This window comes from Anolis carolinensis, unplaced genomic scaffold, assembly GCF_035594765.1.
Source record: "Anolis carolinensis isolate JA03-04 unplaced genomic scaffold, rAnoCar3.1.pri scaffold_8, whole genome shotgun sequence".
NCBI lineage: Eukaryota > Metazoa > Chordata > Lepidosauria > Squamata > Dactyloidae > Anolis > Anolis carolinensis.
Genome location: NW_026943819.1, coordinates 28,810,819 through 28,837,514, shown reverse-complemented (window position 1 = coordinate 28,837,514; position 26,696 = coordinate 28,810,819). Strand labels below are relative to the sequence as shown.

At 36.6% G+C, this 26,696-nt stretch overlaps 1 protein-coding gene across 3 annotated transcripts in view; it reads left to right on the top strand.

Moving 5' to 3' along the window:
* Positions 1–665: 665 nt before the first annotated feature.
* gpat2 (glycerol-3-phosphate acyltransferase 2, mitochondrial) overlaps positions 666–26,696 on the top strand; it is a 45,579-nt gene continuing 19,548 nt past the window's right edge. For 2 of the 3 annotated variants that reach the window (XR_010000512.1, XM_062961483.1), the window contains exons 1-13: positions 666–786; positions 2,143–2,242; positions 3,853–4,005; positions 5,464–5,537; positions 9,555–9,665; positions 17,160–17,303; positions 17,455–17,554; positions 18,608–18,744; positions 21,992–22,091; positions 22,223–22,432; positions 25,941–26,054; positions 26,280–26,365; positions 26,489–26,601. Coding sequence is in view for 2 of the 3 variants with exons in the window: in XM_062961483.1 (XP_062817553.1) it covers positions 2,183–2,242; positions 3,853–4,005; positions 5,464–5,537; positions 9,555–9,665; positions 17,160–17,303; positions 17,455–17,554; positions 18,608–18,744; positions 21,992–22,091; positions 22,223–22,432; positions 25,941–26,054; positions 26,280–26,365; positions 26,489–26,601 (1,402 nt within the window). In the remaining variant the exon portion in view is untranslated. The remainder of the gene's footprint in view (positions 787–2,142; positions 2,243–3,852; positions 4,006–5,463; positions 5,538–9,554; positions 9,666–17,159; positions 17,304–17,454; positions 17,555–18,607; positions 18,745–21,991; positions 22,092–22,222; positions 22,433–25,940; positions 26,055–26,279; positions 26,366–26,488; positions 26,602–26,696) is intronic. The other variant, XM_062961484.1, reaches the window with a different exon arrangement.

Here is a 26,696-nt window from a genome sequence, read left to right as displayed (position 1 = left end):
TACTAGCTGTGCCCGGCCACGCGTTGCTGTGGCAAAGTATGGTGGTATGAGAAATAAAGTACTGAGGAATTGGTGGTAGTTAAGGTAAAGGGTCCCCTGGGCTGAGTGGGTTGCTAGGAGACCAAGTGAGCAGAGCTTAGCCTTCTAACTGGCAGCAATTGGATAAAAACAATTATTCCTCTCCCTCTAATTAGGGCTTTATTTTTCTTTTCTTTTTGTTGTATCAACCTAGAGGCATGGATGAGGGATTGTGCTGTCAATTTTCGAGGTTGCGGGGTGTTTACTTTTGTTGTTTTGTGGGTCGCCGTGATGCCATTACTCATTTATATATATAGATTACATGTTTACATATTATATCATACTACACTATATTATATTACGCTACTCCATATTATTACGTATTATATTATATTACCTTACTGTATATTATCTGATATTGATGTATTATATTATATGTTATATCACATTACTGCATATTATTCTATATTATTATATCATATTCCATACTACTAAGAATAAAAGCATTTGCTCCTCTTTGGCTTTCAGGGATGCTCAGCTCAACTCAACTTGCAAACAGTTTTTATGGCTGCCGGCGCCTTTAAATCAATCCCGGGGGATCCTGGGATTTGTAGTCCAAGGCAGTCGAGTTCCTGAGCAGAGCAGGCTGTGCTAAGCCCCGCCCAGACTACATATCCCAGCATTCCTCGGGATCAAACGCGTTGCAGCTGTGCAAAGGAGCTGAGTATCCTCTGAGGTGCACTCTCCATGTTGTTTGAACCTGACTGGGTAAGAAGCAAAGATTCCTCCTTCTATTTAGCCCAATTCAGACGTGACACGCGTGTTTGGCGTTGACACGCGTGTTTGTTGAGCAGGAAGAGGGTTGGCCTGGATGTTTCAAGCCAGCAGCTAGGCCACCCCAGCTTTGCACGCGTGTATGGTATGTTCCTCCTGTATTACACGTGTGTATGTGTATACACGTGTTAGGAAATAGGCTCACAAATCATCCATTGACCCCCCGGACTTGAGTCCTATGGGGAGAAAAGCAGGGAAGATGATAATAATAATAATAATAATAATAATAATAATAATAATAATAATAATTAACTGCAACATGGGATTATTGTTATTAAATTATTCCTAATAACAATCATAATTCCAACTTGGAATTTTTATCAGACTATGTTATTATTATTTCCGAGATTGAATTATTATTATTATTATTACTAATATTAGAATTAATAATAATAAGATTCTTCTTCTTATTATATTGGAATTGATAATAATTCCAACGTGGAATTATTATTAAATAATTAATAATATAAATTATTATTACAGTATTTCCAACATGGATTTGTTGTTGCTGTTGTTATTTCCTACATGGAATTATATTATTGTCATTATCAATATTTCCAGCATGGAGTTACAGTAGAGTCTCACTTATCCAACACTCACTTATCCAACGTTCTGGATTATCCAACACATTTTTGTAATCAATGTTTTCAATACATCATGATATTTTGGTGCTAAATTTGTAAATACAGTAGAGTCTCACTTATCCAACACTCGCTTATCCAACATTCTGGATTATCCAACGCATTTTTGTAGTCAATGTTTTCAATATATCGTGATATTTTGGTGCTAAATTCATAAATACAGTAATTACTACATAGCATTACTGCGTATTGAACTACTTTTTGTGTCAAATTTGTTGTATAATATGATGTTTTGGTGCTTAATTTGTAAAATCACAACCTAATTTGATGCTTAATAGGCTTTTCCTTAATGCCTCCTTGTTATCCAACATATTCGCTTATCCAACATTCTGCCGGCCCGTTTATGTTGGATAAGTGAGACTCTACTGTACTGTTAAAACATGGAACTATTATTAAATTATTATTATTGTTATTATTATTATTATTACTAACATGGAATTACAGTAGAGTCTCACTTATCCAACATTCTGGATTATCCAACGCATTTTTGTAGTCAATGTTTTCAATGCATTGTGATATTTTGGTGCTAAATTCGTAAATACAGTAATTACTACATAGCAAGCAGGAGCGTGTTTCTGATTGCACCTGCAAATTATTGATCTTGCATTGCTTTTAATCAATCAATTAATCGTGCTTTGCTCAAATTTAGGTTTGCAGAAGACATTTTGCATTCGGATCGGAGCTAAACCATGGCTCTGACTCATAGAGATTTGCCAGGAAGAGAAGGCAAGATGCAGACACAGAGAAACGTATGTGGATTTGATTGATTGATTGATCAATTGATTGATTTGGATCAACATTCTGGGTGTATCTACACTGTGAAGTTAATGCAGTTTGGCACCATTTGTCCTGGGAGTTATAGCTTTGCAAGACCTATAGCCTTCCGTTTTAAATAGTTGTGAGTTTGTGGACTTTGAAATATTTTGATATGGTTGGAGTATTGCTAAAATATTATTATTATTATTATTATTATTATTATTATTATTATTATTATTATTATATGTATATGGCACTTTTTTATCTCTAAAAGAGACTCAAAGCAGTGCACAGCAGGGGAAAACAATGCTCTATAAAGTGTTTAAAACTGTAAGACAAGAAATCAGAGGTTTTTAAGCAGAACCCGGATGGCCATCTGTCAGGAAGGCTTCGCTTGTGCCTTTATGGCAGAATTGGATTGGGTTGGATGACCTTTGGATGACCTTCCAAATCTAGATTCTATGATGAGGATGATGATGATAATAATAATAATAATGGTGATGATGATGATCATGATGATGGAGTCTTCTATGGAGATTTTTAAGCAGAGGCTGGATGTCCATCTGTCGGGAGAGGTTTGATTGTGCCTTTATGGCAGAGTTGGGCTGGATTTGATGACTTTTGGGGGTCCCATCTAGATTCTACATCGACAATGATAATGATAATAATAATATTTATTAATAATAATCATGATACTGTAGTCTCCTATGGAGGTTTTTAAGCAAAGGCTGGATGGCCATCTGTCGGGAGGGCTTTGGTTGTGGCTTTATGGTAGAATTGGGTTGGATTGGATGATCTTGGGGAGTCCCTGGCAAATCTAGATTCTATGATGATGATGATGATAATAATAGTAATAATAATAATAATAATTATTATTATTATTAATGATCATGATACTGTAGTCTCCTATGGAGGTTTTTAAGTAGAGGCTGGATGGCCATCTGTTGGGAAGGGTTCGATTGTGCCTTTATGGCAGGATTGGGTTGGATTGGATGATCTTTGGGGGTCGCTTCCAAATCTAATTCTATGATGATGATGATGCTGATGATGCTGATAATGATCTTTATTAATAATGATCATGATGATGGAGTCTATGGAGGTTTTTAAGCAGAGGCTAGATGGTCATCTGTCGGGAGGGCTTTGATTGTGGCTTTATGGTAGAATTGGGTTGGATTGGGTGATCTTTAGGGTTCCTTCCAAATCTAGATTCGATGATGATGATGATGATGATGATAATAATAAATAATGATCATGATGATGGAGTCTCCTTCTATGGAGGTTTTTACGCAGAGGCTGAATGTCCATCTGTCGGGAGGGCTTCGATTGTGCCTTTATGGCAGAATTGGGTTGGGTTGGGTCCCTTCCTAATCAAGATTCTGTGATGATAATAATAATGATAATAATATTTATTAATAATGATCATGATACTGTAATCTCCTATGGAGGTTTTTAAGCAGAGGCTGGATGTCCATCTGTCGGGAGGGGTTTGACTGTGCCTTTATGGCAGAATTGGGTTGGATTGGATGATCTTGGGGGGTTCCTTCCAAATCTAGATTCTATGATGATAATAATAATAATGATGTTGGAGTCTCTTTCTATGGAGGTTTTTAAGCAGAGGTTGGCTGGCCATCTATCGGGAGAGATCGGATGGTGTTTGCTTGTTTTCCTTCCACAGATGGATCTGGTGCTGCCCTTTATGTGGAAGGGCCGGCCGTTCCCGGGCCGCTGCTGCCAACGCTGCTCCCCGAAGAGCTGGGTAAGGAAGGGGATCCTGGGATCTCTTGTTTTGCAAAGGTTTTTATCATCCTGGGATCTCTAGTTTTGCAAAGGTTTTTATCATCCTGGGATCTCTAGTTTTGCAAAGGTTTTTATCATCCTGGGATCTCTAGTTTTGCAAAGGTTTTTATCATCCTGGGATCTCTAGTTTTGCAAAGGTTTTTATCATCCTGGGATCTCTAGTTTTGCAAAGGTTTTTATCATCCTGGGATCTCTAGTTTTGCAAAGGTTTTTATCATCCTGGGATCTCTAGTTTTGCAAAGGTTTTTATCATCCTGGGATCTCTAGTTTTGCAAAGGTTTTTATCATCCTGGGATCTCTAGTTTTGCAAAGGTTTTTATCATCCTGGGATCTCTAGTTTTGCAAAGGTTTTTATCATCCTGGGATCTTTAGTTTTGCAAAGGTTTTTATCATCCTGGGATCTCTAGTTTTGCAAAGGTTTTTATCATCCTGGGATCTCTAGTTTTGCAAAGGTTTTTTTTTAAGACTGAAAAAGCCCCCCTCAGCTTATACTCGGGTGAGGGTCCTGTTTGGCTTATATGTGGATCAGCTTATACTCGAGAATATATGGTACATTTATTATTTTTCTCTATTATTGTTGCTACTATTACATTTATTATACTCTATTTTTATTATTATTAGTACATTTATTATCTCACTCTGATCTTATTATTATTGTTGCATTTATTATTTTACTCCATTTATTATTACTTGTATTATTTTCCTGTATTATTTATTACTATTGTTATTATTACATGTATTATTTTACTCTATTTATTTATTTCCAACATTTATATCCTGCCCTTCTCACCCGAAGGGACTCTATTATTACATGTATTATTTTACTCTATGAATATTAAAAGGATACATAAGCACATTCGCATTGAAGAAGACGAGAATAATGATTTAATCAGAGTTGGACAGTCTTACCTTAAATTACAGTTTTATGTAAATACTCAAAAACATTAAACCTATGGATGCCTCAAATGATGTAATTTTGTTGGTTTCAATTTTTATTTCTGAAATTTACCATTCTCGGCTTATACTTGAGTCAGTGTTTTCCCAGGTTTTTTTTTTGTGGTAAAATTAGGTGCCTTGGCTTATATTTGTGTCGGCTTATACTTGATTATATACGGTAAACTAACTCTAAAATCAGGAGAGTAAATAAAGAGCAACACTCGTAAAACAAGGGAATTCCAGGCAGGAAACAATCAGGGCCAGCTAACACCTCCCGACAAAGGATTCCCCCAGGCAGGAAGCAGCCAGGCTTTGCAGCTGCAAGGCCATTTAATGCTAATCAAGGTGGCCAATGGCAACATTCACGCCTCCAACAGACAAGAGTTTTGAAGGCCAAAACATCTGGGGACTCACAGGTTGAGAACCACTGGTCTACACTGTAGACTTAATCCAGTTTGACACCCGTTTTTCTTCTTTTCAGCAATCTCTTTTCCATAAGCACCTGCCGTCTTTGGGATTTTGCAATGTTATCAAGATAACAGAAGAAAACACCCGGTAATATATTGTCCTTATTGTTGTTATATGTGTGTAATAATAATAATAATAATAATAATAATAATAATAATAATAATATCTATCTTATAATAGTAATCTGTAATAGTTATAATAATAATATGTATCAATAATATATATGATAATGATATAATAGCAAGATATAACCCAATTATTGTTGTTATATTTGATAAAATAAGAAATATATATGTGTGTGTGTAATAATATAATATATTATAATACTCTTTCTTATAAGTGTAATATATAACAATAATAATAGTAATAAAATAATGTAACAATAATATATATAATGATATAAAAATGATACGATATAATCCAATAATATATAAGCCGCGCCGAGTCCCTCCGGGGAGATGGGGCGGGGTATAAAAATAAAGTTATTATTATTATTATTATTATTATTATTATTATTATTATTATTATTATTATTATTATATAACCCAATAATATATTGTCCTTATTGTTATATTTAATAATAAGAATATATGTGTGTGTGTAATAATAATAATATATAATACTATTTATCATATAATAGTAATATGTAATAATAATAGTAATAAAATAATGTAACAATAATACACATAATGATATAATAATGATATGATATAATCCAATAATATATGGTCCTTACTTATTATTTAATAATAAGAATATATATATGTGTGTGTGTGTGTGTAATAATAATAGTAATAATATAATATATAAAAATCTTACAATAGTAATCTGTAATAATATATATATATATATATATCAATAATCTATATCTATATCTTCTATATCTATATCTGTATCTATACTAAAAGTGAAACTAGTTAATAATAATAATAATAATAATAATACTAATAATTTATTTCCCACCTCTTCTTTGAGCCATGGCAGTTCAAGTGAGGCCAAACTACATTCATTCTGCAGTAAATAATAATAATAATAGTAATGTAATAATCTGTATGCAATAATTATAATAATAATAGTAATGTAATAATCTGTATGCAATAATAATAATAATCATCATCATCATCAGCAGCTGGCATTTAGAAACAATATTGACAAAATTACGATCTGTCAACTGCAAAAGGCCACCCTACTGGGATTTGCGCGCATCATCCGAAAATCCATCGCACAGTCCTAGACACTTGGGAAGTGTTCGACTTGTGGTTTTGTGATACGAAATCCAGCATGTCTATCTTGTTTGCTGTGTCATACAATAATAATAATAATAATAATAATAATAATAATAATAATAATAATGCAAAAGGCCACCCTACTGGGATCTGCACGCATCATCCGAAAATACATCACACAGTCCTAGACACTTGGGAAGTGTTCGACTTGTGATTTTGTGATATGAAATCCAGCATATCTATCTTGTTTGTTGTGTCATACAACAACAACAACAACAACAATAATAAAGACACTTGGGAAGTGTTCGACTTGTGATTTTGTGATACGAAATCCAGCATATCTATCTTGTTTGCTGTGTCATACAATAATAATAATAATAATAATAATAATAATAATAATCATAATAACTTGGGAAGAGCCTGACATTCAGGGCAATGCTGCTAGTAAATAATAATAAGTCAAAGCCTACAAAATATACAATATTAGAAAAGAATTAAATATTTTAATCCAGTATTTTTTTTCTGCTGTCCCTCTCCTTCCTTCTTTCCTCCTTTTTCCTTGGAGTTTTGGGACGATTAAAGGCTTTATTCTCATTACTCTGGTTCCTAATGACTTTAATTGCCATTCTTTGAAAACCTGAAAAATCCCCAAAGTGTGAGAAAGTGTTGGGAACAGTGGGGAGGATGAGAAAAGACCTTGATTGATATCACAGCCAAAGCAAAGAATTCAATTTATTTTTCAATGCATCGAAAGCAAAGGGATAAATAGATAAGGGAGTCTTTTATGTATGTATTTTTTTTGGGAGCCTCAAAGAGAAGCCGTAATGATGCCTTTAAAAACTAAATTGTGCAAACTTATTTGAGTTTTGTCCGATGCAGTTTGTTTGTTTTAAAACAGGAATGTGCAAGTCCTTTGTTTGTGCAAGCGCCGTACAATTTTGCAATGTATGCATTGTATATTTTTTTAAAAGGAAGGCATTGAATTTTATGTTTGCAAAGGAGTCTTAACAATGGCATCTCGTTGCAATTAGAAAGTATTTAAGGCAGGAATAAAAACATAGAAATCAAACCACAGCAGGATTAAGTTAAGCTGGCCTTATTAATGCCTAGTAATGAGAGCAAGGCAGGGGTTGCTGCATTTGATTATGTTAACGATGTTTAAGTGTTTCAAGGGTTTGTAATTAACGGGTTTATTTCATTCTATTTTATTGTTTGTATGCTGTGGGTTTTAAGTGGCATTTTTTAAACATTGTGGGTGCTTTTCATTTCAATCTTATTATTATTATTATTATTATTATTATTATTATTATTATTATTATTATTGACACAAAGACAGAGTATGACACAGCTAACGAGATATACCGTATATACTCGAATATAAACCGACCCGAATATAAGCCGAGGCACCTAATTTTACCACAAAAAAACTGGGAAAAAAATTGACTCCAGTATAAGCCGATGGTGGTAAATTTCAGAAATAAAAATAGATACCAATAGATAGATAAAAAGATAGAAAATAGATACCAATAACATTACATTAATTGAGGGTTCTGTAGTTTAAATATTTTGGAAACTTTACATCAAATTGTAATTGGTTCAACTCTGATTAAATCATTATTTTCATCTTCCTCAATGTAAATGTGCTTATGTATCCTTTTAATAATAATAGAGTGAAATAATAAATGTAATAATAATAATAATAAATGCACTAAAATAATAAATGTAACAATAGAGTAAAATAATAAATGTATTAATAATAATAAAAATAGAGTAAAAGTAAAAGTAACAACAATAATAGAATAAAATAATAAATGCAATAATAGAGTAAAATAATAAATGTATAAATAATAATAAAAATAGAGTAAAATAAATGTAAAAGTAACAACAATAATATAGTAAAATAATCAATGTAATAATAGAGTAAAATAATAAATGTATTAATAACAATAAAAATAGAGTAAAATAAATGTAAAAGTAACAACAATAATATAGTAAAATAATAAATGTAATAATAAATAGAGTAAAATAATACATGTATAAATAATAATAAAAATAGTGTAAAATAAATGTAAAAGTAACAACAATAATAGAGTAAAATAATAAATGTAATAATAAATAGAGTAAAATAATAAATGTATAAATAATAATAAAAATAGAGTAAAATAAATGTAAAAGTAACAACAGTAATAGAGTAAAATAATAAATGCAATAATAAATAGAGTAAAATAATAAATGTATAAATAATAATAAAAATAGAGTAAAATAAATGTAAAAGTCACAACAGTAATAGAGTAAAATAATAAATGTAATAATAATAATAATTAATAGAGTAAAATAATAAATGTAATAATACCAATAATAAAATAGAAAAATAATAAATATACCATATATACTTGAGTATAAGCCGACCTGAATATAAGCCCACCAGGACCCTCACCCGAGTATAAGCCGAGGAGGTTTTTTTTCAGTCCTAAAAAAGGGCTGAAAAACTAGGCTTATATTCGAGTATATACAGTAGATATGCTGGATTTCGTATCACAAAATCACAAGTTAAACACTTCCCAAACATTTAGGATTACTACTACTACTACTATTATTATTATTACTGTTGTTGTTTTTGTTGTTATTATTATTATTATTTTATGACACAGCAAACAAGATAGATATGCTGGTATTTCGTATCACAAAATCACAAGTCGAACACTTCCCAAGTGTCTAGGACTGTGATATATTTTCGGATTATTATTATTATATATTAAATGTAGTATAATATAATATAAAAACAAATACAAAATATGAAATAAATTACCATATGAAATAAGATATAAAATAATATCAGTAATGTGAAATGTAAACTGTAGGATAATTTTTCCCATAGATACAGAGGCTGGCTGGTCAGGCGGCTGTGCTATGTCCTTGCGGTCAGCGGATGGACATTCGGGGCCGACGTCCCGAGCGACCTCCAGGACACAATCTTCGCCAGCAAGAGGTCAGTCTGCATGTGTTGCTGGCATGGTCATAAGAATACATGGAAGGGACCCCCAAAGGACATCCAGTCCAACCCCATTCTGTCAGGTGGTAAGGAACCATCAAAGCCCTCCCAACAGAGGGCCATTCAGTCAGAGATATAATATACTATATCGATATACTTACCATATGCATATAAATATGGTAAGTATATCATAAATCCTTAGAGTTGGAAGGGATCCCTGAAGGCCATCCAGTCCAAGTGCAAAGGCACCATCAAAGCCCTCCCAACAGAGAGCCATTCAGTCAGAGATATATTATATATATCTATATCTATACACACATTCTTACAGTATATATGTATATATGGTAAGTTTAGCATAAATCTTTAGATTTGGAAGGGGTCTCCAAAGGCCATCCAATCCAACCCCGTTCTGTCAAGTGGCAAGGCACCATCAAAGCCCCCCCACCAGAGATATGACTCAGATAGAGAATTAGATATAGATAATATATAGATAGAATAATATAGATAATAGATAGATAAGACATGATTGACATATTATATATATATATATATATATATATATATATATATAGTAGATTCCTATGTGTATGTTTATATATGCATATATATGTATGTGCATATATGTGTATTAAAGCCCTCCCAACAGATAGCCATCCAGCCAGAGATATGACTGAGATAGAGAAATAGATATAGATAATAGATAGAATAATATAGATAATAGATAGATAAGACATGATTGATTGACTGATTATATACATATATATATATCTATAAAAGGGTGATGGCATCATGGCGACCCACAAAACAACAAAACTACAGGCCCCCCAACCTCGAAATTTGACAACACAACCCATCATCCATGCCTCTAGGTTGATACAACAAAAAGCAAAGAAAAATAAAGTCCTAATTAGAGAGAGAGGAATAATTGCTTTTATCCAATTGCTGCCAGTTAGAAGGCTAAGCTCCTCCAACTTGGTCTCCTAGCAACCCAATAAAAAATAATAAAAAACACTAAAAATTAATACAATAAAATACTATAATAACAGAAAATAACTAAAAATAATACAATAAAATAATAAAATATAATAAATAAAAATATAACTTACAATAAAATTAATTAAAAAAATGCAAATAATGTCAAATAAAAATTACACAACAATTTTTAACCAATACCACCACCACTTTGCCACAGCAACGCGTGGCCGGGCACAGCTAGTATATATATATATAAGTAAAGTTCTATATGTATGTATATATATATATATGTATACATATGTATGTGCATATATGTGTATTAAAGCCCTCCCAACAGATAGCCATCCAGCCAGAGATATAACTGAGACAAACAAATAGATAGATATAGATAATATATAGATAGAATAATATAGATAATAGTTAGATAAGACATGATTGATTGACTGATATATATTTATGTGTGCGCGTGTGTGTGTGTGTGTATATATATATATATATATATATATAGTAGATTCCTATGTGTATGTATATATATATGCATATATATGTATGTGCATATATGTGTATTAAAGCCCTCTCAACAGATGGCCATCCAGCCAGAAATATGATTGAGACAGATAGACATGATTGACTGACTGACATGTATATATGTATTTATATATATCATAGATTCCTATACGTATGTATTATATATATATATATATATATATATATATATATATATATATATATACACACACACACACACATACACATACACATATACACACATATGTGTGTGTATATATGCATATATATGTATGAGCATATGTGTATATGTTTATGTGTGTATGTATATATGTATATGTGTGTATATACGAATATGTTTGTATGTGTATGTGTATATGTATGTATGTGTGTGTATGTACGTATGTAAATATATCATAAATTCATATGTGTATGTATATGTATATATATATATATACACATACACATATTTGTGTGTGTATATATGCATATATATGTGCATATGTGTATATGTTTATATATGTTTGTATGTATATATGTGTGTATATACATATATGTTTATATCTGCGTGTATGTGTATGGATATGTATGCAAGTATGCATGTCTTTCAGATACCCGAAAAGACTGCTTCAGTTTCGTAACGAATGTTTTATAAATAACAGTACATGTTTCCTCTAATATGGTGACTTTAGAGACACCATGTATTATAAATGCAGCTTATTAAAATATTATTATTTCTTTGGTTTTTTTTGTTGTTGCTTGAGTTCCCATTAACTGAGAGTCATATATATAGAGAGAGAGAGAGCTGCCGTGCATGCGCGTGTTCTCCTCTTGTGTTTGCTTTGCAGTCTCTTGTCTGCACATCTGCCTCCCCATCTGCTTTCCGTCTCCTTTGCTGGTCTTGATGGGAAAACAATGGGTCTCGTCAGGCAGCGGCCAGGCCCCGTTGCTGAGAGACCGGCCTCGGGATCGGTGTTGCGGACGGGGCTTGTTCCCATTAAGACGGGTCCCATCTGCACCCATTCACCCCTTCCCTTCTTGTGCCTTCGAGTCGTTGGAAGGCCATCCAGCCCAACCCAAATCCTGCCACCATCCAAGCCCTCCTGACAGATGGCCATCCAGCCAGACATATGATTGAGACAGATAGAGATGATAGAGAGATTTATACGATAGGCATATCATAGAGTCCTAGAATTGGAAGGGATCCCCAAAGGCCATCCAGCCCAACCCCATTCTGCCAGGTGGAAAGGCACAATGCGATCCCTCCCAACAGATGGCCATTCAGCCAGAGATATGATTGATATATGAATCCCATTTTTCCATTCAGGAAGGCACAATCCGATCCCTCCCAACAGATGGCCATCCAGCCAGAGATATGATTGAGATAGATAGATATGAGCCCCATTCTTCCATTCAGGAAGGCACAATGCGATCCCTCCTGACAAATGGCCATTCAGCCAGAGATATGATTGAGGTATGAATCCCATTTTTCCATTCAGGAAGGCACAATGCGATCCCTCCCAACAGATGGCCATCCAGCCAGAGATATGATTGAGATAGATAGATATGAGCCCCATTCTTCCATTCAGGAAGGCACAATGCGATCCCTCCTGACAAATGGCCATTCAGCCAGAGATATGATTGATATATGAATCCCATTTTTCCATTCAGGAAGGCACAATGCGATCCCTCCCAACAGATGGCCATCCAGCCAGAGATATGATTGAGATAGATAGATATGAGCCCCATTCTTCCATTCAGGAAGGCACAATGCGATCCCTCCTGACAAATGGCCATTCAACCAGAGATATGATTGAGGTATGAATCCCATTTTTCCATTCAGGAAGGCACAATCCGATCCCTCCCAACAGATGGCCATCCAGCCAGAGATATGATTGAGATAGATAGATATGAGCCCCATTCTTCCATTCAGGAAGGCACAATGCGATCCCTCCTGACAAATGGCCATTCAGCCAGAGATATGATTGATATATGAATCCCATTTTTCCATTCAGGAAGGCACAATGCGATCCCTCCCAACAGATGGCCATCCAGCCAGAGATATGATTGAGATAGATAGATATGAGCCCCATTCTTCCATTCAGGAAGGCACAATGCGATCCCTCCTGACAAATGGCCATTCAACCAGAGATATGATTGAGGTATGAATCCCATTTTTCCATTCAGGAAGGCACAATCCGATCCCTCCCAACAGATGGCCATCCAGCCAGAGATATGATTGAGATAGATAGATATGAGCCCCATTCTTCCATTCAGGAAGGCACAATGCGATCCCTCCTGACAAATGGCCATTCAGCCAGAGATATGATTGATATATGAATCCCATTTTTCCATTCAGGAAGGCACAATGCGATCCCTCCCAACAGATGGCCATCCAGCCAGAGATATGATTGAGATAGATAGATATGAGCCCCATTCTTCCATTCAGGAAGGCACAATGCGATCCCTCCTGACAAATGGCCATTCAGCCAGAGATATGATTGAGGTATGAATCCCATTTTTCCATTCAGGAAGGCACAATCCGATCCCTCCCAACAGATGGCCATCCAGCCAGAGATATGATTGAGATAGATAGATATGAGCCCCATTCTTCCATTCAGGAAGGCACAATGCGATCCCTCCTGACAAATGGCCATTCAGCCAGAGATATGATTGAGGTATGAATCCCATTTTTCCATTCAGGAAGGCACAATCCGATCCCTCCCAACAGATGGCCATCCAGCCAGAGATATGATTGAGATAGATAGATAGAAAGATAGATAGATAGATAGATATGAATCCCATTTTTCCATTCAGGAAGGCACAATCCGATCCCTCCCGACAGATGGCCATCCAGCCAGAGATATGATTGATATATGAATCCCATTTTTCCATTCAGGAAGGCACAATGCGATCCCTCCCGACAGATGGCCATTCAGCCAGAGATATGATTGAGGTATGAACCCCATTCTTCCATTCAGGAAGGCACAATGCGATCCCTCCTGACAAATGGCCATTCAGCCAGAGATATGATTGAGGTATGAATCCCATTCTTCAATTCAGGAAGGCACAATCCGATCCCTCCCAACAGATGGCCATCCAGCCAGAGATATGATTGAGATAGATAGATATGAACCCCATTCTTCCATTCAGGAAGGCACAATCCGATCCCTCCCAACAGATGGCCATCCAGCCAGAGATATGATTGAGATAGATAGATAGAAAGATAGATAGATAGATAGATATGAATCCCATTTTTCCATTCAGGAAGGCACAATCCGATCCCTCCCGACAGATGGCCATCCAGCCAGAGATATGATTGATATATGAATCCCATTTTTCCATTCAGGAAGGCACAATGCGATTCCTCCCGACAGATGGCCATTCATCCAGAGATATGATGGAGATATGAATCCCGTTCTTCCATTCAGGAAGGCACAATCCGATCCCTCCCAACAGATGGCCATCCAGCCAGAGATATGATTGAGATAGATAGATAGATAGATAGATAGATAGATAGATAGATAGATAGATAGATATGAATCCCATTTTTCCATTCAGGAAGGCACAATCCGATCCCTCCCGACAGATGGCTGTCCAGCCAGAGATAGATAGATATGAACCCTATTCTTCCATTCAGGAAGGCCCAATCCGATCCCTCCTGACAGATGGCCATTCAGCCAGAGATATGATTGAGATAGATAGATATGAATCCCATTTTTCCATTCAGGAAGGCACAATCCGATCCCTCCTGACAGATGACCATTCAGCCAGACATAGATAGATATGAACCCTATTCTTCCATTCAAGAAGGCCCAATCTGATCCCTCCTGACAGATGACCATTCAGCCAGACATAGATAGATATGAACCCTATTCTTCCATTCAAGAAGGCCCAATCTGATCCCTCCTGACAGATGACCATTCAGCCAGACATAGATAGATATGAACCCTATTCTTCCATTCAAGAAGGCACAATGCGATCCCTCCCGACAGATGACCATTCAGCCAGAGCTATGATTGAGATAGATAAATAGATAGATATAGATAATATATAGATATAATAATATAGATATATAGATAATATATAGAGATCGAAAGTCTTTCCTGCATCTCTCCAATTCGAGGCTACCAAAATAAAGCAATATTTAGTGATCCCCGGACCAAACCTTGGGCTTTTGCAACCCCAGTTTTGGGAAGGAAAGGGTCTCTCTCTCAATGGCTTTTCTCACTCAAAAGAAGAGAGATCTCTCTTTGGAGGGCGTTTTCTGACAAGGAAAATGCTCTGCAAGACGGGTTCGGTGTCCCTTGTGAGCCTTTAATGCACCCAAGGAGGCGGCAGCCTCGTTTTAAATATAAAATCCCATTGTACCCATTGTTATATATCCCTCAATGCAAGAAGGAAGAGTTTGGAAAAGTTTTGCTGTTGGAAAGAACTTTGCTTTTTAAGGGATACTTCGTTTGGACATTTCCACAAATCATACACACAAACACATTTATTATTATTAATAATATTGTTATGGACATTTTCCCAAATCATATGCACAAACACATATATTATTATTATTATTATTATTATTTTATTATGACACAGCAAACAAGATAGATATGCTGGATTTCGTATCACAAAACCACAAGTTGAACACTTCCCAAGTGTCTAGGACTGTATGATGTATTATTATTATTATTATTATTATTATTATTTTATTTTATTTTATTTTATTTATTATGACACAGCAAACAAGATAGACATGCTGGATTTCGTATCACAAAATCACAAGTCGAACACTTCCCAAGTGTCTAGGACTGTGTGATGTATTATTATTATTATTATTATTATTATTATTATTATTATTTTATTATGACACAGTAAACAAGATAGACATGCTGGATTTTGTATCACAAAATCACAAGTTGAACACTTCCCAAGTGTCTAGGACTGTGTGATGTATTATTATTATTATTATTATTATTATTATTATTATTGTTATTGTTATTGTTATTGTTATTATTATATTGTATGACACAGCAAACAAGATAGATTTGCTGGATTTCGTATCACAAAATCACAAGTCGAACACTTCCCAAGTGTCTAGGACTGTGTGATGTATTATTATTATTATTATTATTATTTTATTATGACACAGTAAACAAGATAGACATGCGGGATTTCGTATCACAAAATCACAAGTCGAACACTTCCCAAGTGTCTAGGACTGTGTGATGTATTATTATTATTATTATTATTATTATTATTATTATTATTATTATTATTATATTGTATGACACAGCAAACAAGATAGATTTGCTGGATTTCGTATCACAAAACCACAAGTCGAACACTTCCCAAGTGTCTAGGACTGTGTGATGTATATTATTATTATTATTATTATTATTATTATTATTATTATTATTATTATTATTGTATTGTATGACACAGCAAACAAGATAGATATGCTGGATTTAGTTTCACAAAATCACAAGTTGAACACTTCCCAAGTGTCTAGGACTGTGTGATGTATTTTCGGATGATGCGTGCAGATCCCAGTCGGGTGGCCTTCTGCAGTTGGCAGATCGTGATTTTGTCAATGTCTATTGTTTCCAAATGCCGGCTGAGATCTTTTGGCACAGCACCCAGTGTGCCCATCACCACCGGGACCACCTGCACTGGTTTCTGCCAGAGTCTTTGCAGTTCAGTCTTGAGGTCCTGAGAGCGGCTGAGTTTTTCCTGTTGTTTTTCGTCAATGCGACTGTCACCTGGGATGGCAACATCAATGATCCAAACCTTTTTCTTTTCCACAACTGTGATGTCTGGTGTGTTGTGTTCCAGAACTTTGTCAGTCTGGATTCGGAAGTCCCACAGTATCTTTGCATGCTCGTTTTCCAAGACTTTTGCAGGTTTGTGATCCCACCAGTTCTTTGCTGCTGGCAGGTGGGACTATCCTGCCTCTGCATAGAAAAGGTTTTTCAACTCATGGGCTTCCTTGGCTTTTTCTCCCTCCTTTTCCAGGGTGCAAGATGCCGTGCGCCAGGTGGTGCCCGGGGGCAAAGGAGATGCTACTCCAGACAGGGATCTGTTTACATTGCAGTGGGCCCAAGAGATCTGCCGGATCCTAGGTCAGATCCAGGCCTCCTTGTCTCCTTTCCTGCTGAGGTAGGAAGCCACAAAGGCCAGGGAAGCCGGTTGTTTTGCAACGCCTTGGATGAAGGAGGGGGTCCTCGGATCTGAGCAACTTTGTGATTTCAAATATATGACAACTTGTTCCATCCCTTCCTTTGTTCCTTCCTTCTCCTTCTTCCTCCAGGCTCTGCCACTGGGCTCTCCTCCAGCTCCTCAACCGGATCTTCCTCAATGTCATCGTCCACAAAGGGCAGCTGGACATGGTGCGCAGAGCAGCCCAGACCGTGAGTCCTCTTGGCTTCCTCAACATGTTAGTTTTAGGACATTATCCCACTCACCTTGTGAGTTTTAGGATATTATCACACTCAATATGTTAGTTTTAGGACATTATCCCACTCAACTTGTTAATTTTAGGACATTATCCCACTTGATGTATTAGTTTTAGGATATTATCACACTCAACGTGTTTTAGGATATTATCACACTCAACGTGTTTTAGGACATTATCACACTCAACTTGTTAGTTTTAGGACATTATCACATTTTATGTGTTAGTTTTAGGATATTATCATACTCAACGTGTTTTAGGACATTATCCCACTCAACTTTTTAGTTTTAGGACATTATCACACTTGCTGTGTTAGTTTTAGGACATTATCACACTTGCTGTGTTAGTTTTAGGAGAGTATCACACTCATTGTGTTTTAGGACATTATCACACTCAACTTGTAGTTTTAGGAGATTATCACACTTGATACGTTAGTTTTAGCATATTATCACACTCAACTTGTTAGTTTTAGGACATTATTATTCTTACTTTGTTAGTTTTAAGATATTATTACACTTGACGTGTTCGTTTTAGAGCATTATCACACTCAACTTCTTCATTTTAGGACATTACTGCACTCAGTGTGTTAATTTTAGAACATTATCCCACTCACCTTGTTAGTTTTAGGACATTCTCACACTCAACATGTTAATTTTAGGACATTATTGCACTTGACGTGTTTTAGAACATTATCACGGTCAACTTGTTAGCTTTAGGACATCATCACAATCGGCTTGGGAGTTTTGGGACATCAACAAGGCAAGACGGGTTTGCAGCATCTTTCTTTGCATCCATTTTAACGCCCTGTGTAATACGTTGCCTCTGCTGTTGGGAGAGGAGTTGGCAACTGTGCAGAGAGAAAAAAAGAGAAGGTTGTAGGAAAGGTTGCAATTGCGCACCGTTTGACTTAAGGATGAGGGGCCCTCTCACGATGTACCGTCACAACATTACAATGCCAGTTTTAAGTTTGTGCTATCAACTAGAAATGGATTGTGTTTCCCACCTCTAGCCTGACGTCCCCACGGTCTTCCTGTCAACGCACAAGTCTCACCTGGACGGACTTCTGATTCCGTTCCTCCTGGTCTCTCAGGGTCTCGCCTTGCCCAGAGTCGCGTGGGATTGCAAAACATTCACTCCAAAATACAGGTAAGTCTCAAGGTGGGACTTTTATCTCAAGGGATGAGGTCTTCAGACACTTGAGTTGGATGTTATATCCCTCCATTGGTTGCTCTTTGAAGGAACCTACATCCTTGGGTGCTTCCCTTGCTCGTTTTGGGACATTATCGCACTTGACCTTTCTGTTTTCAGATATTACCACACTCGACATGTTAGCTTGAGGATGTTATTACACTCGACTTGGTAGTTTTAGGACATTATCATGTTTGGCTAGATAGGTTTAGTAGGACATTATCATACCCGATGTGTTAATTTTAGGATATTATCACACTCGGCTTGTTAGTTTTAGAACATTATTGCACTCAACCTGTTAGTTTTAGGACATTATCAGACGCAACGTGTTAATTTTAGGATATTATCACACGCAACGTGTTAGTTTTAGGACATTAGCACACTCAACATGTTAATTTTAGAATATTATCACACGCAATATGTTAGTTTTAGGACATTATTGCACTCATCTAGTTAGTTTTAGGACATTATCACACGCAATGTGCTAATTTTAGGATATTATGTTAGTTTTAGGACATTATTGCACTCATCTAGTTAGTTTTAGGATATTATCACATGCAACGTGTTAATTTTAGGATATTGCCACACTCAACTTGTTAGTTTTAGGACATTATCGCACTCATTGTGTTAATTTTAGGACATTACTCAACTTGTTAGTTTTAGGACATTCTTGCACTCAACTTGTTAGTTTTAGGACATTCTTGCACTCAACTTGTTAGTTTTAGGATATTATCACAATGTGTTAATTTTAGGATATTACCACACTCGGCTTGTTAGTTTTAGGACATTATTGCACTCAATATGTGAATTTTAGGATATTATCACATTCAGCTTGTTAGTTTTAGGACATTATCACACTCAATATGTTAATTTTAAGACATTATTACACTCAACTTGTTAGTTTTAGGACATTGTTACACTCAATATGTTAATTTTAGGACATTATTGCACTCAACTTGTTTTAGGACATTATCATACTCAATATGTGAATTTTAGGATATTATTACACTCAACTTGTTAGTTTTAGTAAGTAAGTAAGTAAGTAAAAGTTTATTTGTATACCGCCCTCTCTCCCAAAAGGGACTCAGGGCGGTTAATTCAATATGTGAATTTTAGGACATTATCACACTCAATATGTTAATTTTAGGAATATTATTGCACTTAACCTGTTAGGTTTAGGACATTTTCACACTCAATATGTGAATTTTAGGAAATTATTGCACTCAACCTGTTAGTTTTAGGACATTATCACACTCAATATGTGAATTTTAGGATATTATTGCACTCAACTTGTTAGTTTTACGACATTGTCATATAGGACATGTTAGTTTTGGGACATTAAGAAGGCAAGGCGTGTTTGCAGCATCTTTCTTTGCAGCTGTGTTTAAAGCCTCGCGCGATAAAGTCCTAAGTTGCTTCCACTGATGGGAGGACAATAAATCGGAATATGGCCCATATGTTGAATTGTGTTATTTTGTGTAGAGTGTTGAAAAGTTTTTCTGTTCCTTGTGTTGCCGAGCCCGGCCTTTTTGCAGCTTTGATTCCTCCTGGAAGCGGCTTCTTTTTCCCTTCTCTCCTTCCTTTCTTTCTTTCTTTCTTTCTTTCTTTCTTTCTTTCTTTCTTTCTTTCTTTCTTTCTTTCTTCCTCTCTCGTTGGCAATTAGCGTGGGTGGTTCTGTCTTGAAAAAGCTTTTACTTCTCCTGCCGACGCCTAGCAGCGTTTGTGTCTCCGTGAACCAAATTTCATAAGCCGTGCGAAATAACAATATTTTAATCATTTGGGGGGGAATTTGCATAATGTGTTACTCCTACAACGGGTTCCGATAATTTTTAGCTTTCCAGGTTCACGGATTTAGACTTGTTCCCCTTTTCACAGTTGCAAAAGTTGGAAAGTTTCAAAAAAAAAAAAAGAATCGACTTTATGTTTTACCTTGAAAAGAGTTCACTATTTTTTTCCTGGGGTATTTTTTTTGTAATTTTTAAAATTATATTTACACTGGTTTCATCTGGTGCATATACGCATCCAAAAGGCATCACATAGTCATTCTCTTGAATATTGATTTTTAATATATAATTTTTATTTATTAATTTAATCATCAAAATGTATAAGTATACCTTCTTTCCTCTTTTTACAATGTCTTAGAGAAAGGAGTATGCCATATTGTATACAATCCGACAGTATAAAAAATCAAATGTATCTTTAAGCATATTTCTTTTTTAATATAATAATTTGTATTAAAGGTTTTCATACTACTTATACATCGAAAGAGTGGGAACAATATTTATAGGAAAGTTTAGAAAGATAGAGAGAATATATATATATATATATTAAAAATTATATATATTATATATTAAATTATAATACAGTAGAGTCTCAGTTATCCAACACTCACTTATCCAAGGTTCTGGATTATCCAATGAATTTTTGTAGTCAATGTTTTCAATATATCATGATATTTTGGTGCTAAATTAGTAAATACAGTAATTACAACATAACAGTACTGCATATTGAACTACTTCTTCTGTCAAATTTGTTGTATAACATGATGTTTTGGTGCTTAATTTGTAAAATCATAACCTAATTTGATGTTTAATAGGCTTTCCCCTTAATCCCTCCTTATTATCCAAGATATTCGCTTATCCAAGGTTCTGCCGGCCTGTTTAGCTTGGATAAGTGAGACTCTATTGTATTATTATTATTATTATTATTATTATTATTATTAGTAGTAGTAGTAGTAGTAGTAGTAGTAATCCATATTGGCAATACTAACACAAACAATAAGGATACTATTTTAATAATAATTCTGTGTTGGAATTAATCATCATCGTCATAATTCCAACGTGGGCTTAAACAAGATTCAAACAAGATTCTGTTGCGGGTTTGGAGGGGAATTATTATTAGTATTCCATATTGGCAATACTAGTGCAAACACTAAGGATAATATATTAATAGTTATTATTATTATTATTATTATTATTATTATTATTATTATTATTCCACAATGGGGTTTTTATTATTATTATAAGTATTATTATTATTAGTAGTAATCCATATTGGCAATACTAACACAAACACTAAGGATACTATTTTAATAATAATTCTGTGTTGGAATTAATCATCATCATCATCATCATCATTCCAACATGGGCTTAAACAAGATTCAAAGTGGCTATCCATGTATATATTTAATTCTGTTGTTGTTCAGGATGCTGCTGGCTCACTTAGGAGGAGTATTTCTTCCTGAAGAAATGGATCAGATGCAAGACAGCAAACAGCAAACGCTCTCCAAAGCTGTATTAGCTTCAGTACGTTGAATATTTTGTTTTTTTGGGCGTATAAATAAATGCCGGCAGTGGTGACGGAAACAGGTAGTGAGGCACATTATTGTGGGATGGGTTTGATGCTCTCTTTCATGCGTGTTCGTTCTTCCCCATAGTATGTGGACGAGCTGTTGAGGCGCAAGCATCCGCTGCTGATCTTCTTGGAAGAGCTCTCCCCGGGCCCCTCGCAGCTCTCGGCCGCCGGACAAACGTGGTTGCGACTCGTGGTCAACGCCTTCCGCGCCGGCGTCGTCCCCAACATCATGGTGGTCCCGGTCGGGGTCTCCTTCGACGTGGCACCTGGCTTGGTTAACATGGATCAAGGGGTAAGACGTGCTGGATTTAGATAGGTCCGACATCCGTATCGCACAACGCCGTTATTGTGCTATTCCACTTTGACCGTTATAGCTGCCTCTACGGGATTATTCACATTATTATTATTGGAGTGTTGTGTGGTTTCCGGGCTGTATAGCCGATGTGGTCCAGCAGTGATTCCTCCTGACGTTTTGCCTGTATCTGTGCACCCTGAACAACAACAACAACAACAACAGAATTAAAAATGTATGCCTGTCACGCCCTGGCCGCAGAGCACTAGAATCAACAAACGGAGGCCAATAACAGTCTAATATCTTTATTAAGGAAATGAGTAATTAGAGTAAAAACAGATAGGAAATAAAGTTCATCAATAGACCTTTCAGGAAAGGTCAGTTTTAGTCCAGAAATATATTGTCCAGTATATAGTATTAGAGTTCAAAGTTATAATCCCAAACCGAAACACACTCAACTTCCAAGCACTTTGAGTGGGGAAAACGTCCAAGATTTTACTAGAGTTCAAAGTAAGTCCAAGGCAGGAAACTGGAGACAAGACAGGATACTTGGCACAAGATACAAGGCTGGGAACACGATGAGACGGGTCAAGAACACGACAAGGCAAGGCAGGATGGAACTGGAGTTAGCGGACTCTAAACGCAGTCCACACTTGGCTGGAACCGAAGTTAATCCTTGAGCTGACTTGTTGACTCCGCGCAGGCTAGCCCATGCAGGAAGCTTTTAAGGAACTTCAAATCTTTCTGCAAACAGGTGTCCAGTGCTTCTTTTCCCAAGGGAAAAGAACTGAAACACATCCTCATCCAGATGCGTTCCTCCCTGAAAACTCTCAGGAGAAACGAGCTAATTAGCACTCTGTCTGGCTGCTAATCTCGCGCTTTTCCTTGTTTGCGCTTTCTGTGAGCGACTTGTTTCAAAAAACTCCCTTCTCGCGAAAGGGGGAGAAGCGCTGGGGATAGCCTGTTCAAGGTCCGTTTTAATGAGTTCTTGGCAAGAATTGTCAACAAAAGGCATCTGGAATGAAACAGTCTCTTGCTGAGACGGCAGAAATCCCACGTCTTCATCATCATGATCCATGATGGCGCTAGGGTCAGGACTCAGAGGCCCATGGGGCATCACAATGCCACTTTGAATCTTGTTTAAGACCATGTTGGAATGATGATGATGATGATGATTAATTCCAACATAGAATTTTTATTAAAATAGTATCCTTAGTGTTTGTGTTAATATTGCCAATATGGATTACTACTACTAATAATAATACAGTAGAGTCTCACTTATCCAAGCCTCGCTTATCCAAGGACAGTAAATAAAGAGCAACACTCTGAAAGCAGGGAAATTGGGAATTCCAGAAAGGAAACAACCAGGGCCAGCTAACACCTCCTAACAAAGGATTCCCCCAGGCAGGAAGCAGACAGGCTTTGAAGCTGCAAAGGCCATTAAACGCTAATCAAGGTGACTAATTGCAGCATTCATACTTGCCGCACTGAGACTACTCATTGCTATTCAACCTGGCCAACCAAGAACTCCACAAGGTAGAAAGCGGCCAGGCTTGCAAGCAGCAAGGCTATTCAGTGCTGTTCAATCTGGCCAACCAAGAATTCCACAAGGTAGAAAGCGGCCAGGCTTGCAAGCAGCAAGGCTATTCAGTGCTGTTCAGTCTGGCCAACCAAGAATTCCACAAGGTAGAAAGTGGCCAGGCTTGCAAGCAGCAAGGCTATTCAGTGCTGTTCAGTCTGGCCAACCAAGAATTCCACAAGGTAGAAAGCGGCCAGGCTTGCAGGCAGCAAGGCTATTCAGTGCTGTTCAACCTGGCCAAACAATATTTCCCTTAGATAGAAAACACTCCGGTTTTGAAGCCATGAGGCTACTCCGTCCCATTCAACCTGCTCAAGGAAGGATGCCCCTATGTAGAAAGCGGCCAGGCTTTGAAGCAGCGAGGCTATTTAGTGCAATTCAACTTGGCCAAAAAACCATTCTCCTAGAACGCAAGTCCCCAGCCTTCCAAGCAGCTATTCCATTGTATTCCAGCTGACCAAAGAAGGATTCGTATAAGAAGAAAACGGCCAGGCCTTGAGGCTGCAAGACTATTCACTGCTATTCCATCTGGCCAATAAATGACTCCCATAAGCCACAGCAACGCGTGGCCGGGCAGGAGGAAACCATGAAAATGAACACAGTATTAAAAAACACTAGAATCAAGACAGTAGCTAATGAACACCACCCAGACACAGGAAGCTCTCTATAGAATCAATGATATTTTAGACATTTGTCGAGATTGAGAAGGAAGAAGCTATTGATTATGTCTCCGGGGGGTTTTCAGAACGTAATATGATTTTTGCCTTTCCGTCGATCCTTTTGCAGCATTTCTTTCCTTGAAGTCCACTAATGGGATTACCGTATTGACTCGAGTCTCATGCACCATTTGAACCTCAGTTTGCAAAATCCTGAATTTTTTACGCGCGTGTGTATACAGCAGAGTCTCACTTATCCAAGCCTCGCTTATCCAAGGTTCTGGATTATCCAAGGCATTTTTGTAGTCAATGTTTCCAATATATCGTGATATTTTGGTCCTAAATTAGTAAATACAGTAATTACTACATAGCATTACTGAGTATTGAATTACTTTTTCTGTCAAATTTGTTCTATAACATGATGTTTTGGGGCTTAATTTGTAAAATCATAACCTAATTTAATTTAATAGGCTTTTCCTTAATCCCTCCTTATTATCCAAGATATCCAAGGTTCTGCCGGCCCGTTTAGCTTGGATAAGTGAGACTCTACTGTGTGTGTGTGTGTGTGTGTGTGTGTGTGTGTGTGTGTATATATAATATCATTCTATTATTATTCTATTATTGTAGTATATTTTCATTTTATTACTATTGTATTATTATTATATTATTCATTATTCATGACTACATTGAAACTAGAATAGAGAGAAATCAACTGCCAGAGGTACCATAGATTGTTGTACATGGAAATAAGGGTAGTAAATAGTTTTTGATTTATTAAATCCAGTTATATATTAAAATTATATATTTTTGTCATTTAAACTTTGTGAAATTATGGGGTTTTTTCTCTCAAAGTGACACACCATCCAAGTCGTGCTAGGTTTTTTTGGTGAATTTTGACACACCAAGCGCAAAAGGTTGCCCATCATGGTTCTAAGGGTTATAGGGTTGTTGTATGTCTTTCGGGCTGTGTGGCCATGTTCCAGAAGTATTCTCTCCTGACGTTTCGCCCACATCTATGGCAGGCATCCTCAGAGGTTGTGAGGTATGGTTGTGAGGTTCTAAGGATTATTTCTGTGTTTGATTTATTAAAATATTCCCAACGAAGGTGGAGGCAGTACTTTTCATTCAACCCTCGAATATTGTATTCTACTTCAGTCCATAACGTATGATGCTCCCGTCAATCCTGACGTGCTCCATGATAGACGGAGACGCTGTCCTAAAACCGACGCCTTTAATGCCTGTTTTGTTTTGTTTTGTTTTGTTTGGGTGCCAGGGTCCGGCGAGGGCCATGGGTCTCTGGGGGTCCCTCTGGGCCGTCTGCCGGACCCTCCTTGGCCGGTGTCCAGGCTGCGTCCGCATCGATTTCGCCCAGCCGCTCTCTTTGCAGGTACGGAGCTACAACAACCGAGATGGAAAAAGAGACCTGGGCCCTTTTGCTAGCCAAGAACCCAGTTCGAATTCTCCCAATCGGCCATTAAAAAACCCATTGTGCGAGTCACACTTTCTCAGCCTCAGAGGAAGGCAAGAAATCTTCGCGTAATCCTTGATTATTATTATGAGTGTGGTTTCTTGGTGTGTGCATCTTCTTCAATACTACGTCCTTCCACCCTAGGAGTATGTTTCCAACAACTTCTCCGGACGGAGCTGCCAAGAAAGGCGTTTGGAGGAACTTCTCTTACCGGAAATCCTGGGCGAAAGGTAATACCGCAGGACTCCAAATATTTAATTTTATTTTCCTCCTTTTGCAAGAATATGCATCCTTTCTTGCAAAATAATATATTTACCTATTTATTTGTTTACCACCTTGTTTGTTTGCTCCAGCATTCTGGATGGCGAGAAACCGCAGCTTCGGACAACCGGCTCCCAGAGTTTCGGAGCGCTGGAGGCCAAGCAAGACGTCTTGATTGACAACCTGAGCCGCCACTCATTGATAGGTAGGCGTGATTATTAGTATTTATTATGGTATACCATGGCTCAGTGCTGTTCAGTCTTGGGAGTTGTAGTTTCCCAAGGACTTTAAACTGGGAAA